Genomic DNA, 17,449 nt, shown 5'->3' with positions numbered 1-17,449 from the left:
GGTGTGAATTATTTTTTTTTTTTTTTTTTTTTTTTTTTTTTCTTTCATATGGGCAATAAATTTTTTTTGTTTACATGTACATCTTGCCTTTATTTTTTTCCCACTGTGGACACAAACGCTAATGGTAATTTTGTTTTTTTCAGGGATTTCATCTGTTACATTTTAATTTCTGGATATCTGATGCAGTAATGCACAAATCTTTTAAAATTAATCACTTTAAATTATGCCAGCAAATCAAAGATATGAGGGATGCTGATGTGGGCTTCTTCCTGTACTAATTATTTTGCACTCCTTATTTTTCACGTATTTGAATTCTCTCTTGCCGTTGACTATGTACAGCCAAGGCCAAAAGTTCTGAGAATGGCACACTTACTGGTTTTCACAAAGTTTGCTGCTTCATTTTTATTGTGGCAATTTGCATATACTCCAGAATATTATGAAGACTGATCAGATGAACTGCAAAGTCCCTCTTTGCCATGAAAATTAACTTAAAATGAAGATCAAAAACTTCCAGAAGAGGTTTAAGAGTTGTGAACAAGGCTTCAGGGCGCCCAATAAAGTCCAGCAAGCAGGCTGGATCGGGGTGGCACCAGCTTGCTCAGGAGTGGCAGCAGGCAGGTGTGAGGGAATCTGCATCCACAGTGAGCCGAAGACTTCTGGAGGATGGCCTGGTGTCAAGAAGGACCACAACAAAGCCAATTCTCTCCAAGAAAAACATCAAGGACAGACTGATGTTCTGCAAAAAGTGCAGGGAGTGGACTGCTGAGGACTGGGGTGAAGTCATTTTCTTTGGTGAAGCCCCTTTCCGGTTGTTTGGGGCGTCTGGAAAAACTAAATGGTGACGCTACCATCAGCCCTGTCTTGGTCCAACTGTAAATGTGTTGGGCTGCTTCTCATCCAAGGGAGTGGGTTCACTCAGAACACGGTCATAAAGAATGGTACCAAAACCTTCTCCCAACCATCCAAGAAAAGTTTGGTGAAGAACGATGCCTTCTCCACCATGATGGAGCGCCGTGCCTGAGGGCCAAATTGCAAACATCGACTCTGAAGAAACTGAATGTGTCATTCTGCAAACGTCTCAAAACGGCGTGAATAAAAGCTGCATCCTCGTGGGACTGGTTTACTTCACATGAACTGGACCTTCTCTGCTGGACAGAGACCTGGGTGTCTCGCCGAACTGCTGCCGTGCTTGGCGGCGGTGTTTAAATCCAGGTTCGAGTGCAAACACACCTTACTGCATGGCAAATAATATGATTTTCCGTCGTAAAAGGGGGCCATGTTGAGTCGTATGAAATTTGTATGAGGACTTTTCAAATGGATTTTCATGCCCATATACGATCAAGTTTGATTATCGTGCGAGATGTTAATGTTCATGTGTGCTGCCTGGACATGCCCATGGTCAAGGATGTCCTGAATGTACTGGAGCGATCTGTAAAAGGAACCAGTTCAGTACACTGGACCTCGTTTTAACGCGCGTGATATCAGTAGGCCGTCTGGAAGATGGAGGCGCGGGGCTCTCGCATCATAAGCCATTTTTATTTGATTTTACTCCACTACTGCTCACCCTTGCGCCTCTTTTACTTGAAACCAACCCGTCGCTGTCTATACCCTGAGGAGATATTACTCCGATTCAACTCCACCTGCCAAGATGCTCTGGGTTCAAGATTCAAGATGGGTTTATTGTCAGTACGACAGTATACCGTGTATTGAAATACTCTTTTGCACAAGCCCCCCCATAGTGCAATCATAAAAGAAAAATATATATGCATATACACACTAGACTACACTAACTAAAACTTAAATTCTCTACAGGAGAAAAGTAGAACTTTTCTGTACAATGAACAGGTAGAACAGGACGTAACTGGACAACATCATGTGGGACGCTTGTAAGTGGATAAGTAGGATATTTCAAACAGGACAGACTAGACAAGACAAACGTGCAAAATGTGCAGGAACGTGCGAAAAGAGCAGAGATTAGGTGTGCTGAGTGGTGCTGCAAGGCCAACAGTCAAGGCCAAAATCCGAACCGTGGTTAAACGCCACCACTCGCGCCATCAGACGAGAGTGAGCGACAATGGAAAAAAATTTCCCGGCGTTATCAGAGGGCGGTGCAAGTCACCTAGTAGCCCCCACCTACCTACTTTTTAACACACTAAATTCCATTCTTAACCCACATGAACCTGAGCCGTTAAAGGCCTCTGCTGAAGCCTGTGGAAACTTTTAAGTTTTTAATGACATTCTCTCAGCAAATGATTCTGGGGACTCTGTATTACTTGTGCTTCTCGATTTAACAGCAGCTTTTGACACAGTTGGTCGTGTTAGTCTTGCTTCAAGGCTGGAGCGTTGGGTGGGTATTAGGGCTCCAGCCCTCAGATGGTTTGAATCATATCTGTGTGACAGAAGCCTCTGCGTCTCTATTCAGGACTAATCAGACAGGCACTGCGCCCCTGTGTTTAAAACTCACTTTTACACCCTGGCTTTTAACCCAGTGTGACGTGCTGCTTGTACGGTGTTCTTATGCAGTGTTTTATGTGGCTTCTTAGTCAGTCCTTTCTTAACTCTTTTAATATATATTGTCTTAAATATTTTCAGTTTTGTTAAACCCCTTGTTTAATTCAAATTGCTGCACATTTTATTTTATTGTTTTCTTTATTTATTTATTTATTTATTTATATAAAGATATATATGGATCAGAGGAAAATAAATAAATAAATAAATAGACAAAATTCAAGCTTTGTGTATTCTTTATTTTTAATGGACTTTTTTGGTAATTTAATTTATTTCTTGTTTTAATGTACGGCACTTTGGTCATGGCGTTAAAGTGCTTTAGAAATAAATATGGGATGGTAAACCACTCCTGGTACCGAGGTAAACCAGTACCAATCAGTCCGTAAATCGTGCGTACATGTAGTACAAAAGTAGGAATATTTAAAAAAAAAAAATAATAATAATAAAAAAGGTTGAAACGCGCGCAGCGGCCTCGACGGCGGCAGTCACGTGACAAGCGCGGCGCATGCGCAGTGCTGCGCCCCGGTCGCCCGGCGCCATGTTTCCAAACCGATCTTTATTGCTCGACCCCCGGTGTTGTTCGCCGCCGGAGTTTTAAATAAAGACACGGGCGATTTGAATGGGACTGGAGGTAAAGTTGGAGAGGAGGAGGAGTGTGATGATGATGCTGATGTCGATAAACAAACTGGGGACGTATGAGGGGGACCTGAACCCCAATTAAAGGGGGTCTCCAGTAGAATTAATCGGAAGGGAGAAACCAGTTCAGGTCCTTTTCATTAATTCACCGCAGCCCGCTTGGTGTGTTCAAATGAAAACGTGGAGTGGCTCCAAGCATGTTCCTTTTAAAAGATCCCGTGGAGCTCTGGAGCAGGAAGTGGGAATGCCCGGGTAAAGTTTGGTTAGTTTCAGGGTCTGAGATGCTTTTTTTCCTGATGCACCCAGGGGCGCCATGGACCTTCCCAACTACAGCCGGCAGCTCCTGCAGCAGCTGGGCGCCCTGCGGAAGGAAGGCCAGTTCTGCGACTGCACCATCGTGGTGGGGAGCACCTCCCACCCTGCGCACAAGGTGGCGCTGGCCGCCTCCAGCCTCCTGTTCCGCTCGCTGCTGGCCGGGTCCGACAGCATCTCCATCGACACGGCCGTGGTGACCCCGCCGGAGTTCTCCTGCCTGCTGGACATGGTCTACACGGGCAGGCTGCCGCCGGGCCAGCACAACCTCACCCGGATGATCGCCGCCGCAGACAGCCTGCAGATGTTCGACGTGGCCGTGGGCTGCAAGAACGTCCTCACCAGCCTCATGGGGCCTTCAGACGCGGCCTTGGCTGAGGCCGAGGGCCAAAAGGATGCGACGGCGGCCGAGGTCGTAGGTCAAGAGGCTTGTGCTGGATCCGCAGAGAGCGTGGAGAAGAGTGGCAGCGGGTTTGAAGGTTCACATTGTTCCATGCGTGTCAGCCACTGCAGGTCGCTGTGAGCTAATCGGACCTTCTCTCCGACCAGCTGGCCTGGAGCTCGTGTTGCTCCGAAGGGACGAGATTACAGACGCTCTGCAGGACGTGCCCACTTTCGTTAGAGCCGCGGACACCTGGAACCAGCTTCCTGTTCAAGAGAGACAGGTGAGGGGGTTCCCCGGTTCGAACCCACTTACATTTACAGCATTTACCACACGCCCTTATCCAGAGTGACATACAATCAGTAGTTACTGGGACAGTCCCCCCCTGGAGACACTCAGGCTTAAGGGGTGGTAATACCCTAGTGGGTAACACACTTGCCTATGAACCAGAAGACCCAGGTTCAATTCCTGCTTACTACCATTGTGTCCCTGAGCAAGACACTTAACCCTGAGTGTCTCCAGGGGGGGACTGTCCCTGTAACTACTGACTGTAAGTCGCTCTGGATAAGGGCGTCTGGTAAATGCCGTAAATGTAAGTGTCCTGCTCAGGGACACGATGGTAGTAAGTGGGGTTTGAATCTGGGTCTTCTGGTCCATAGGCGAGTGTCTCACCCACCAGACTACTACCGCTTCCCTGAGCAAGACACTTAACCCTGAGGGTCTCCAGGGGGGACTGTCCCTGTCACTACTCTGGATGAGGCCGCCTGGTAAACATTTATTGCTCATGTTTAATATTTTGCTAGTTAGTTCCTAGTTGAGTAAAGATCGTAACGCCGCGTCTCCTTTCCAGGCGATTCTGGCCTGCTGTCACGGGGAGCCGCCCGTCTCTTTCCAGCGACTGTTGACCCGCGTGAGGGACCATGGGGACGTCTCTCCCCACACGCTCCTCTCACTGCCGGGTCTGCTCCGCCGTTCTGTGCCTGCCGTGATAGAGAGGGACGCAGGTACAGCGGCCTGGCAGACGAGGACTCTGTGCCGGAGCGGCGGGGTTTTAAACGGTTTGGTTCGTGTTTCCATCAGCGCGGCTCGATGGAGGCAGCGTGTTGAGTGGCCTGCTGGACCGAGCCCGCAGGGTGGCCGAGCGGCTGAGCGGTGACGCTCGCGTCCCGGCGCTCCTCACCAGGGCCGTGGAGGAATGTTTGGAGGCCACAGAGAGAGAGGTATTCCACAAAATAGTAGGGCGGCTCTCTATGCGTTACATATTACATATTAAACATTTACATATTACAATCAGTAATATGTATCAGCCCTTACAATCAGTAGTGACAGGGACAGTCCCCCCCCTGGAGACACTCAGGGTTAAGTGTCTTGCTCAGGGACACGATGGTAGTAAGTGGGGTTTGATCCTGGGTCAAAGTGAAGTAATACTCACATGTGATACACAGCAGCACAGCACACGGTGCACACAGTGAAATTTCTCCTCTGCATTTAACCCTTGGTGAGCAGTGGGCAGCCATGACAGGCGCCCGGGGAGCAGTGTGTGGGGACGGTGCTTTGCTCAGTGGCACCTCAGTGACGCCTTGGCGGATCGGGATTCGAATCGGCAACCTTCTGATTACGGGGCCGCTTCCTTTACCGCTAGGCCACCACTGCCCTTCTGGTTCATAGGCGAGTGTGTTACCCGCTAGGCTACTAGCACCTAAAGACCAGGGGTGTTAGAAAACATCGATCCAGCAATATATCGCAATATTTTATGTGGTGATTTGTTGCAGGGACATCCATATTTTTGCATGCAAATCTAGTCCAGCAGGTGGTGCTGTGGAGCGTTTTCTTTAGTGCGATCAGCAGAGATGAAAATCAGCGTATGTATTAATGGTAAATCATCTCACAAAGTCACATTTTCATGTCCGGGGACCTTTAAATAAAAAAAGCTTTCTGTCTTTCAACGCTCAGATGGACTAAGATGAATATATATTTTTATTTTGCCATAAATCTAGCGGTTAAGGAAGCGGCCCCGTAATCAGTAGGTTGCCGATTCAAATCCCGATCCGCCAAGCAAAGCAAAGCACCGTCCCCACACACTGCTCCCCGGGCGCCTGTCATGGCTGCCCACTACTCACTCCGGGTGATGGGTTAAATGCAGAGGACAAATTTCACTGTGTGCACTGTGTGCTGTGCTGCTGTGTATCACATGTGACAATCACTTCACTTCAAAAAAAAAAATACCTACAACATCCACTCCTGTAGATGGCGCCGTATGGCTGGGGACTTTTAAAATTACAGTGAAGTGTAGAGTATCCGTATCGTATCGTGAGATCCTGGTTGTACTGTTAGGTGGTGCTGGGCTGCTGTGGAGGAGAAGGTGTGGCCGCGGTGCTGGAACGTCTGGTCGGGACAGTGAGTGAGTCTGGTCTGGAGAAGCTGCTTCACAGCCTGGAGGAGAGCTGCACGCCGGCAGAGGAGGATGGGCGCCGTGCGGGAGGTGTGTGTGTGTGTGTATGTGTGTTACCTTGCCGAGGAAAAACGACAGCATCGAGGGAGTCACTCGTACCGCTTTTCTGTTGTTCGGCAGCTGAGGAACAGTCAGACCTCCATGGAGCGTCTCTCCTGCGAGCGCACCGCGGCCGACTCGCGCCGCTGGACCTGGACCCCCAGATCCTGAGAGAAACCCTACAGGCAGAAGCCAGCGTCCCGCAGCAGGAGAGGGAGGTACCTGTCACCGTCCGGTTGGACTTAAAGGGCCCCTGACATAAATTTTTTTGCTTTAATATCCTAATATCTAGGGACATATTGGTCCCTAATTCTGTATCTGAAGTCAATTTGATCCAGTCCCACAATGAGATTTCCCAGGACGCGCCGTTTCAACGTCTGTAGCTTTAAATGCAAATATGGAGGAGAGAGGCGGGACGAGGAGGAGACAGTTTGGCGCAGTGTTTGGCGCAGACAGGAAGTTGTGTCACCTTTCCTCTTATGAGGACATAAGGGGACAAATTCCTGATCTGAGCTGCCATTCTCTCTGAACGGTGAAGCAGAATGACCAAAGCGCTCTTTACCCCTATTGCCATTTCTAGCCACGGCAGGACCGTAGACAGGCTCGGGGAACTCATATTAATGGTAAATCATCTCACAAAGTCACGTTTTCATGTCAGGGGACCATTAAATAAAAAAAGGTTTAAAAGCGTTTCTATCAACACTCAGATGGGCTAAGATGAATATATATTTTATTTTATTGGTTTATTTATTTTGTCCGTACAGTCCCTGTGTGCCCTGCAGGAGGAGGGGGTCTCGGCGGTGATGGGAAGGCTGCTGGAAGAAGCTTTGGAGAAGGGCACCATCCGACCACTGACCGCGTGGAGAGTCGTCCTCAGGGCTGCCGACAGTGACCCAGAGCTTGGGTCATTCATACAGGAAGTGAGGAAAGAGCCCGAAGGCCAGAGGCTTCTTCTGACGAGTGGGTTCAGCCTGGCGCCATCTTTTTTTCTGCGTTCTGAGTCTCCTTCCGTGAACGTTTGCTGCTTTGGTATATATTGAGGTGTATAATTTGGTAAAAAACTTTTTACAGATGCTCAACATATAGCATAACCGTCTACCAGATAAAACAACATCTGGCCAATTCTACTGAAAATTGACTTCCTGTCACACCCATAAGGCCCGAGAATTACCAGGGATTTGTATGATGCGAGTGATTATATAAACCTTTTGGATTTTTTTTTCTGTATTCAGCTGTAGAGTTTACGTTACAAATATTCAAACAACACTATGCTTGTTCATATTTTATCATGCAGCCCCTCCAGGATTCCAAGATTTTATTTAGTGATATATATATTTTTTTTATAAATCGTATTGATCATTTTGCACAGGGCACCAAACAGGCTAGGACCGATTGTTTTATTTTATTTATGGCGTCTGCAGTGTTTTTATAACCTTTAAACTCTAGATTGGGGCAGTGGTGGCCTAGCGGATACGGAAGTGACCCCGTAATCAGAAGGTTGCTGGTTCGAATCCCAATCCGCCAAGGTGCCACTGAGGTGTCACCGTCCCCACACACTGCTCCCCGGGTGCCTGTCATGGCTGCCCACTGCTCACTCAGGCTGATGGGTTAAATGCAGAGGACAAATTTCACTGTGTGCACCATGTTCTGTGCTGCTGTGTATCACAGGTGACAATCACTTCACTTTGAGATTTAAGGATTACTAGTCATTTTTAATTATATTTATGCCATTATTTTCTGGTACTCGAATTTATGACTTTTTAAAGATCGCCCAAAACTAGTATGTAGCAAGTAGGCGTGGTTTCAGGGTATTTTTGTCCAAATCAGCTTTAGGAACTTTTTAAGGAGCCAGAAGTAATGGGACAATTGGCTGCTCATGCGGCCAGGAATGTGTTATTCCCCTTTTATCCCAGTCTGCAGGTCTGCAGGTAAAAGCACCACTCCACTTGTTTGTTTCATTTCAACTCAATTGTTGTGGTGTACGTGGTGTAGAATTATGTCAATGTCCCAATGTTTATGGACCTAAACTGTATTTCTGTGGACAGTTCTTCACGTGGACCTGCTGGTTAGGCACCAAGCTCTGATCCTGGACGCTGTGCAAGATGTGCGTCAGCTGGAGGAGGCTGCAGAAGGCCTGGAAAACGTCTCTGAAGGAATATCTGAGGTGAAGGGATGAGAGAGGAGGAGGATTACCTTTAAGCCCTGCTTCCTGTGTCGTGCCACGTGACCTTTACGGCCCTTTTCCCTGACAGTTTCTGCGCAGCTGCGGGGGGTCTGTGCACGAGGCGCTACAGCGGGTTCTGAGTCGGGACGTGGAGTTGGCGCTGCCGCTGTGCCAGCTGCTCTGTGCCAGTCTGCAGTCAGTCCCTGGGCTGCAACCTCTGGTGGAGGACATGAAACGGATGGGTGAGGGATAGCAGTGACCTGTTTCTTCTTCCTCGCCTTGGTGGGTGTGAGATTTGATGCGATTTTCCTGTACATCAGCCGGGGTTTAAAACTTTTGTGACCACACGACATTATAACATAATCACCCGTACATCCACATAAAGTGGAAAGCAGTCCAATTTACCAGAGATTTCATAGCATTTCCTTAAGTAGATCCCAAAATGCGCCCTTGTTTCCATGGTAACAGTTATGATCTCCTGATGAAATTATTATTATTATATTAAAAGTCGTACTCTCACTCTTGAAATCAGACCCACAGAAGAGCAGAACAAAACAAAATTACTTACAAGAACAGAAGAACAGTCTGCATATATAGAGTCAGACACATGAACTATATGCACATTTACATTTACAGCATTTACCAGACGCCCTTATCCAGAGCGACTTACTATCAGTAGTTACAGGGACAGTCCCCCCCTGGAGACACTCAGGGTTAAGTGTCCTGCTCAGGGACACGATGGTAGTAAGTGGGGTTCGAACCTGGGTCTTCTGGTTCATAGGCGAGTGTGTTACCCGCTAGGCTACTACCACCCATATATTCATGCACATACAACCTTATGTATTTCAAACCTCAACTTGACATTGAAATGAAAATAGTAAATTTCTTCCATTTCTCATGACACTGTTCTTCCTTTTTTTTTTAGGGTCCCATGACATAAAAATGTGTTTTTGTGAGATGATTTAACATTAATTCCAGTTCCCCGAGTCTGTCTATGGTCCTGCAGTGGCTTGAAATGGCGACAGGTGTAAAGAGCGCTTTGGTCATTCTGCTTCACTGTTCAGATACAGTATAAGGGGACCACAAAGACCCATATACAAGCAAAAAAAAAAAAAGTCAATGCCAGGGGACCTTTAAGGGGTCCTATAATACGTTTGCACATATGTTTGGTCTAATGATCACATCAGTCGCATAACTCAGCCGCCAGAAAAAATTGTAAAAAATTGAATGCACACAATATAAAAAAAAGATCTCACTCAGTAAATCAATTTTGTAAGAGTTACATACAAAGATCGGGTAACATTGCAGTGGAGTATTATAGGAAAAATGAGTTTTAAATTGATTATGTGTTGAGATGTTTATTCCTTTTCGAATTGGCCGTGTGTTTCAGAGGAAGACGCCCCGTGTTCGGCAGCCGATGGCGAGTCCCCCCAGCACGCCTCCTGCAGGGACTACAGCTGCCAGTGGTGCGGGAAGGCGTTCCGGTTCAAGTGCCGCCTGGCGACGCACGTCAAGCGCTGCGGCCTGTCGGCCGAGACGCAGCGGCGCTGCACGCGCTGCGGCGACGAGTTCCCCACGCCGCGATCGCTGCAGCAGCACGCCGCTCGAGCCCACGACTGCCCCGCGCGCAAGAGGAAGAAACAGGGTCCCGTCACGTGTGACCTCTGCAGCAAAACCTTCGCCCATTCGTCAGGTGCGGTCCGGCGGGCCTTCGCTCGTCGCTTCGTCCCCTGCCGCGGATGATGTTGACGGATTCTGTCTCCCCTCAGGCATGCAGTACCACAAGCGCACCGAGCACTTCGAGGAGAAGCCGTACCCGTGCACGGAGTGCGGGGCCAAGTTCGCCGCCAAATCGTCGCTAAAGAACCACGCGCGCCTGCACACCGGGGAGAAGCCGTTCCGCTGTAAACACTGCGACATGAGCTTCTCGGTAGCGGCCGCGCTGTCGTATCACACCAAGAAAAAGCACTCGGAAGGTACGGATGCTTCTACCCCGCGGCCCGTAAGGCCGAGAAAAACGGTAGTGGGTACGACACTCGCCTGTGAACCAGAAGAGCGCAAAGTCCCAGGTTCAAACCCCACTTCCTACCATTTACATTTACGGCATTACCAGACGCCCTCATCCAGAGAGACTTACAATCAGTATTTACAGGGACAGTCCCCCCCCTGGAGACACTCAGGGTTAAGTGTCTTGCTCAGGGACACGATGGTAGTAAGTGGGATTTGAACCCGGGTCTTCTGGTTCATAGGCGAGTGTGTTACCCGCTACCATTGTGTCCCTGAGCAAGACACTTAACACTGAGTGTCTCCAGGGGGGGACTGTCCCTGTCACTATTGACTGTAAGGCGTTATGGATAAGGGCGTCTGGTAAATGCTGCTATTGTAAATGTACTAGAATGTCATTGTGTGTGTGTGTGTGTGTGTCCTCAGGTAAGATGTATGCATGTCAGTACTGCGACGCCGTGTTTGCACAGTCCATCGAGCTGACGCGCCATGTGCGCACGCACACTGGGGACAAACCGTACGTCTGCCGGCAGTGTGGGAAGGGCTTCAGTCAGGCCAATGGACTGTCGGTCCACCTGCAGAACTTCCACAGTGAGTACACACGCACACACACACACGTGCACACACACACACGCGTAGAGCTAGTTGAACTGTGGCGTAACCTAAACCCTGGTTTATTACCAGAGAAAAGAAGCGTAACCTCTGGCTCTACAGCCTCAAAAAGCTTGTTTTTGGTCCGAATCAGGCCACAGTCTATCTTGGTGGCGTGGGTTCGAATCCCACTTCGGGCAGGAAGGATTGCAGGGTTCCTACGGTCATTATGAGAGTTTTCCTGGCCTTGAAAAGTTTCGGAATACTAAATAAACATATAACGTTCTGGAAAAGCCATTGAAATCGGATTGACACATGAATGTATAATGACGTACATAGTTTCCCGTAAGACTGCGCAAGAAACGTTTTTACAACTAGCGCAGGTCTGTAGTATCTTTGCAGTATCTTTATCTTTTTCTCCTTTTAAATGTAAATTACAGCTGATGATCTGAACCTGACGGGGCCATTAACTCGTTAACTAAATTAAGCTTATTCAGGTTTGTCATAAGTTTAGTTTAACAATTTTTAGGTAAATCGTTTTTTTTTCGGAGAACGTATGGTCACGAAAATTTGCCTTGGAGTAATTGAAAAGTCTATTATTAAGATATTATTTTCTAAAAATGTGTAAGAAACCTGCCAACGTGTTTTCAGCCGAGCCGCATGACTGCCAGCGGTGCCGGATGAGCTTCTCCTCGCTGGAGGAGCACCAGTCGCACCTCCGAGACGTCCACTCAGAAGAGTTCAACCAGTGCGGCGACTGCAGCAAAGTGTTCAGCAGCGCCGTCCTGCTGGAGAAGCATCGCGCCACACATGCGGGCACCAAGCCGCACCACTGCAGCCTCTGCAACAAGTCCTACCAGGTGAGGCCCGGATAGGGCAGCCAACTGTCCCGATATGTCTGGAACACCCTGAAATATGGGATTTTGATATGTCCCTTCAGGGGCAGCTCCAGTCCCGTATTCCAGCCACAGCTTCGTCGGACAACAATAGACTACTGCGAGCAGGCAAAACGTACGCAGATGTTACTGGGGTGTCAAACTCACCCCATCCTGCAAAGTCACTTTACATAGTTCTATTATTATGACCTGCCGATATGAAGCGCTGATAACACATAAACTACAGATCCCATAATGCAGTGCTTCAGTTGCCTTGCCGAACGCGATCTTGACGCTGCAACTGAATCTGTACACGAGCATTTTCCACTGGGGACATGCGATACCACCGATTTCCTTTTCCGTCCGATACCAAGCAAAATTCAGGTTTTTATTTACAGCATTTATCAGACGCCAGTAGTGACAGTCCCCCCCTGGAGACACTCAGGGTTAAGTGTCTTGCTCAGGGATACGATTGTAGTAAGTGGGGTTCGAACCTGGGCCTTCTGGTTCACAGGCGAGTGTGTTACCCACTAGGCTACTACCACCGTCCAGGTTGGTATCGGCGATACTGATACAAAAAATTTGTTTGGAATATCGGCACGTCCTGCGCCATTATCCTGGGGGTGGGGGGTCAGCTGCTCTTTCTCATTTGAGAAAGTTGGCGTCCCTAGTTGGAGCCCTAGATGTGCATGCATTGTGTTTTTTGAGAATAATTTTTTTTTGTTTGTTACACATGTATTTGTATTATAAAAGGATAGTTTATTAGCGGCAAAAGTGGAAAATGTACAAGCTTTGTGGACACCGTGAGTAACATGCGAGACAGGACCACGTGACACGATGACGTCCTTATTTTCCGCCATTCGCTCTGCCGCAGCAACTCTCTGGACTGTGGTACCACAACCGCACCACGCACCCCGAGGTCTTCGCCAGCCAGAGTGCGAAGACGCTCCGGTCCCTGTCTCAGTGCCGCGTGTGCAATAAAGCCTTTGCCAGCGACGGCAGCCTGCTGAAGCACCAGCGGGCGGAGCATGCAGGTGGGCGTCGGGGGAAATGTTGCCTTTTTTTATCGTATTTTATATATGTATTATATTTTATTATATAAAGCTGAGCAGCTTGGTCCACGAGATGTAGATGAGATTCCACGTAACGGACGCTAATTGTCCTCCTCTCAGACCTCCCTCAGCGCTCCTGCCCGCTGTGTCCGGCCGCCTTCCCCACCGACGCCGGGCTGCAGCAGCACGTGGTCGCTCAGCACGGCGCCGTCCAGGAGCACGCGCGGGAAGAGGCTGAATCTGGCCCCGCCCCTTCGACCAACCCCGCCCACACGGTAAATGGTTAAAAGCGCCGTCTACATCTCGTCGGCGGACTTGTCATGGACGGACGCTTTGCTTGTGTGCCGTGCAGGTAGTCGAGGAAGAACGTTGCCCAGGCGAGGGGGCGGAGCAACAGGTAATTGCTCTGGACCAATCGCAGTTGGGCGGCTCGCAGCAGCTCTTCGTTGCCCTGGGCGAGGGCCAGGACACGCCCTCCGGCTCAGGGATCGTGGCCGTGTCCGTGGAGGACCTGCTGGACGGGACGGTCACGCTAATCTGCGAGGAGAGGCGGTGAGCCTCGGCGCGTGAACTTGGGACAGTCGGCCATAAACGAAGGGTTAATTTTCTACCCGCACTCCTTTTTTTTTTTTTTTTTTAATCCCGTAATGTAGAAATCTACGAAGAGACGGTCCGTTTCTGCGGTCGGCTCCTCCACACGTCGGGGTCGTCACGTGCGAAATTTGCTTCTATTTATTGATTCTCAGGTTGTGTGCCGTGTTGGGGGGAAAAACCAGAGATTCCGAGGGATTTTTAAACCTTTTAATGAATTAGTGAGGGGTACGCAGTTAAATAAAACTCCATGAGCAGCCCTGAGTTGTCTCCCTCGTGCACGTTGTTTTTTTTTTGTAAAGGAGGAAAAAACAAAAAGGAAGATTTCAGTGCAAATCATACGTTCAGACCACAGGCCTTTCTGCCGAATGCCCTCCGACCCCCAAAACGAGTCCCGGGAGTAAACTTCAGGCATCCCTTCACGTTCAGTAACAACATTCATGGTTTAGTAAAATGACACACAGATATTAAAGGAACTGGGATTACTGTCCGTTATATTTAAAAAATATCTATTCTCCTTCCTGGAGTTGTGCAGCTGTGTCATGTGACCTGACTTCTATCCGATCAAAAGGTAGCTGCCGTTCAGTCTGATGACTTCACAAAAGAACGAGGTGATAAAAGCAGGATGGGCGGGGCTTGGAAGTCAGGTGGTGATCTTCTTCTTGGGCAGGTAGGCGTTGGTGATCTGGTTCATCACCACCAGCGCGGGGAACAGGGGCAGCAGCAGGAAGACGTACCACGCCGCGCCGCTCACCGTGGCCTTGAACCACTCCGTGAACATGGCCGCCGTGACGGTGACGGTGGACAGCAGGTACGCCACCAGGCCGCAGGTGCCGTGGTAGAGCTTGAGGCGCTGCAGCGACGACACGCCCAGCAGCTTGGGGAAGAGGAGGCACGCGCCGCAGCCCGCCTGCAGCGCCGTGGCCGCCAGCGTGCCCGTGCCCAGCAGGCTGTGCCAGGTGGCCAGGTGCGCGTGCTCCGACACGTTCTTACTGGCCACCATGAAGGCCACGCCGGTGATCGCGGTCAGCAGAACCAGGGCCTGGAGGAGCCAGTGCAGGCGGACCTTGGCGTTCCGGGACTTGAAGCAGAAGGGCGAACCCTCGGCCGAGAAGAGCAGGATGCCTTCGGTCATGCAGAGACAGAACTGAGAGAGAGAGAGAGAGAGAGAGAGAGAGAGAGAGACGGGACGGTAACGGCAAAAACAAGGCTACGGTTACCAGCACGTTCCCTTCCTCACGCCGCGTCGCCGAGCTGCCGCGTTCGCTGCATTATTCAGGCGTGGGACGATTTATAATTCATCGAGCGCCGTGCCACTGATACGCCGAAATGTTGAATTGTTAAGCAGGTGCAGATTTCATACGGGTCTAAAAGAAGGCCGCCGTGCTACTTACCCCGACGGACATGCACAATGGGTGCCAAGAAAACAGACCTGTAGAATAAAATCAAAAAAATGGTCAAAACACCAAATACACCCTTATAGAATCAAACCAAACTCTTAATAAACCAGTTTCATCTATAAAACTTTACATACACCATTACAGGCTCCTACACAACCTTTAATGACCAAATTGATGTTAATCATTCCATAAGAATGTCTGTTAAAACACTATAGAATAATATAATAATCCCTAATTAACAAATTTGGAACAAAAATATTCAGAAAATATAACTGTACATAGGTGAATTTAAATAAAAATATGTTTGTATGTACAGAAAAATATATATAAGTTGATACAGACTTATATACACACATTACACTATATTAAAGTACGGTGTATTGGATGTATGAGTGATCAGTTGCCTTATGGCATCATGCAGAACAAATACAATCCCAGACACAACCTTACAGCTCCATAAAACATCATATACAGCATTGCAGGACTGAAATATTCCATTTGAACAACCCTCTATTTAGAGCCAGACGTAGGGCCATAACTCTATACACAATACTATACTATCTAACAATATATAATGTCATTAAAATATAACTCCAGATGCACTCCGTATCCGTTCTTACTTGTTCCAGGTCGGGACAGGACGGACAGCAGCACCGTGAGCCCCAGCGCGGTGACATGAGCGGCGATCACCGCCACCCTCCGCAGCCACACATACACCCAGAACTCCCGCATCCCCAGACCCTCGCCGACCGGGCTGTACTCCACGTCCAGCCGCACCATTCTGCCGAGCGCCGACGTCTAATTACCGGCCCGACATGTCCTCCGGGTGTCCGGGCGGCGGACACGCGTGGATCGAGGGTCTCCAGTCCGCTTCGACTCCGCCGCCGAAGCCGCTCTCGGTGGGCGACTCGCTTCCTGGACAGGCGCTCGAAACGTCCGAAGCCAATTCGACGGTGTCGTCACGGCCCCGCCCACAGAGCGAGAGCGAGGCGCTGATTGGTAAACACGGGCCCGATTCAGGAATCTGATTGGTCGAGACACGGCCGACGTTGTTTCGTATTAGAACGCGTCGAATCGCAGTTTTGTCTGTGATGCTGTGCAACAGAAAACTTAAATCACAGCAAATATTGTTTAGATTATTGTTAATAATTGTAATCAATATATTTAAGTTATATAACTACGTGTGTGTGTATATATATATATATATATATATATATATATATATATATAATTTCGTGCTTATTGAAAAAAGACGGGGGAAAACGGTAAGTACACTGCTCAAAAAATAAAGGGAACATAAAAGTAAGACATCCTACATCTGAATTAATGATATATTCTTACTAAATACTTTGTTCTTTACATAATTTTTGTGTCAACTATCAAATCAACCCATGGAGGTCTGGATTTGGGGTCAAATTCCAAATGAAAGTGGAGAAACCCAAAACAAGATGATCCAACTTTGTGGCTCAGTACTGTCTGTGGCCTCCACGTGCCTGTATGACCTCTGTAGTGCAATGCGACGTTAGTTGATTGGAGTGAGACATGATGTGCTCAGTTAGATTCAGTTCTGGGGGACGGGCAGGACAGTCCATAGCATCAATGCCTTCGTCTTGCAGGAACTGCTGACACACTCCAGCCACATGAGCATCGTCTTGCATTAGGAGGATCCCAGGGCCAATTGCACCACCATATGGTCTTACCAGGGGTGTCAGGATCTCATCTCGGTACCTAATGGCAGTCAGGCTGCCTCTGGCGAGCACGTGGAGGGCTGACCAACTGTCAAACTTGTCATGCTGGAGGATGTCTGAGGCAGTAGAATGTTCTCCATGGTGTCTCCAGAGTCACGTCACATCTGTCACATGTACTCAGTGTGAACCTGCTTTCATCTGTGAACAACACAGGGCTTCAGTGGGACATTTGCCAATCTTGCAGTTTTCTGGCAAGTTCCCAAACATGCTGCACGGTGTCGTGCTGTAAGCACAACCCCCACCTGTGGACGTCGGGCCCTCATACCACCTTCTGACCGTTCGAGCAGACACATGCACATTTGTGTCCTGCTGGAGGTCATTTTCAGGGCTCTGGCAGTGCTCCTCCTCACACAAAGGTGGAGGTTAGCGGTCCTGCTGCTGGGTTGATGCCCTCCTACGGCCTCCTCATGTACTGGCCTGTCTCCTGGTAGCACCTCCATGCTCTAGCCACATCCTCACCCTGACAGACACAGCAAACCTTCTTGCCACAGCTCGCACTGATGTGCCATCCTGAATGAGCTGCACTACCGGAGCCACTTGTGGGTTCTAGACTCCGTACTAAAGCACCACCAGCGTTCAAAAGTGGCCAAAACATCAGCCAGAAAGCGTAGGACCTGAGAAGTGGTCTGTGGTCACCACCTGCAGGACCACGCCTTTATTGGGGACGTCTTGCTAATTGCCTAGAATTGAGAGAC

The 17,449-nt window shown here is 48.9% G+C and overlaps 2 protein-coding genes across 2 annotated transcripts; one reads left to right on the top strand and one right to left on the bottom strand.

The window, feature by feature from the left end:
- Positions 1-3,028: 3,028 nt before the first annotated feature.
- Positions 3,029-13,863, top strand: zbtb40 (zinc finger and BTB domain containing 40). Its single transcript, XM_028999337.1, has 17 exons — positions 3,029-3,139; positions 3,451-3,935; positions 4,006-4,121; positions 4,689-4,842; positions 4,919-5,058; positions 6,173-6,320; positions 6,411-6,547; positions 7,094-7,289; positions 8,375-8,493; positions 8,582-8,735; positions 9,884-10,186; positions 10,263-10,469; positions 10,924-11,088; positions 11,740-11,948; positions 12,838-12,997; positions 13,136-13,290; positions 13,368-13,863. Exons 2-17 carry the CDS (start codon positions 3,458-3,460, stop codon positions 13,569-13,571), a joined length of 3,045 nt encoding a protein of 1,014 aa, XP_028855170.1. The 5' UTR covers positions 3,029-3,139; positions 3,451-3,457; the 3' UTR covers positions 13,572-13,863.
- Positions 13,803-16,104, bottom strand: cyb561d1 (cytochrome b561 family, member D1). The gene is made up of 3 exons (XM_028999338.1): positions 15,627-16,104; positions 15,001-15,038; positions 13,803-14,753 (listed from the first exon to the last, which is right to left on the bottom strand). The coding sequence occupies exons 1-3, from the start codon at positions 15,784-15,786 to the stop codon at positions 14,250-14,252; spliced, it is 702 nt and encodes a 233-aa protein (XP_028855171.1). The 5' UTR covers positions 15,787-16,104; the 3' UTR covers positions 13,803-14,249.
- Positions 16,105-17,449: the final 1,345 nt, after the last annotated feature.

Source organism: Denticeps clupeoides, chromosome 12 (assembly GCF_900700375.1).
Source record: "Denticeps clupeoides chromosome 12, fDenClu1.1, whole genome shotgun sequence".
In the NCBI taxonomy this organism is placed as follows: Eukaryota; Metazoa; Chordata; class Actinopteri; order Clupeiformes; family Denticipitidae; genus Denticeps; species Denticeps clupeoides.
This window is presented reverse-complemented; position numbering and strand designations above follow the sequence as displayed.

Bases quoted from the DNA above. Each gene is read 5' to 3' on its own strand.
- zbtb40 (XM_028999337.1), top strand. From the start codon at position 3,458: ATGGACCTTCCCAACTACAGCCGGCAGCTCCTGCAGCAGCTGGGCGCC. The intron at 5,059-6,172 runs GTATTCCACAAA...TTGTACTGTTAG, and splicing joins TGGAGGCCACAGAGAGAGAG to GTGGTGCTGGGCTGCTGTGG. The intron at 8,736-9,883 runs GTGAGGGATAGC...CGTGTGTTTCAG, and splicing joins GGAGGACATGAAACGGATGG to AGGAAGACGCCCCGTGTTCG.
- cyb561d1 (XM_028999338.1), bottom strand. From the start codon at position 15,786: ATGGTGCGGCTGGACGTGGAGTACAGCCCGGTCGGCGAGGGTCTGGGG. The intron at 15,039-15,626 runs GTAAGAACGGAT...TTTATTCTACAG, and splicing joins CCTGTCCCGACCTGGAACAA to GTCTGTTTTCTTGGCACCCA. The intron at 14,754-15,000 runs GTAAGTAGCACG...TCTCTCTCTCAG, and splicing joins CATTGTGCATGTCCGTCGGG to TTCTGTCTCTGCATGACCGA.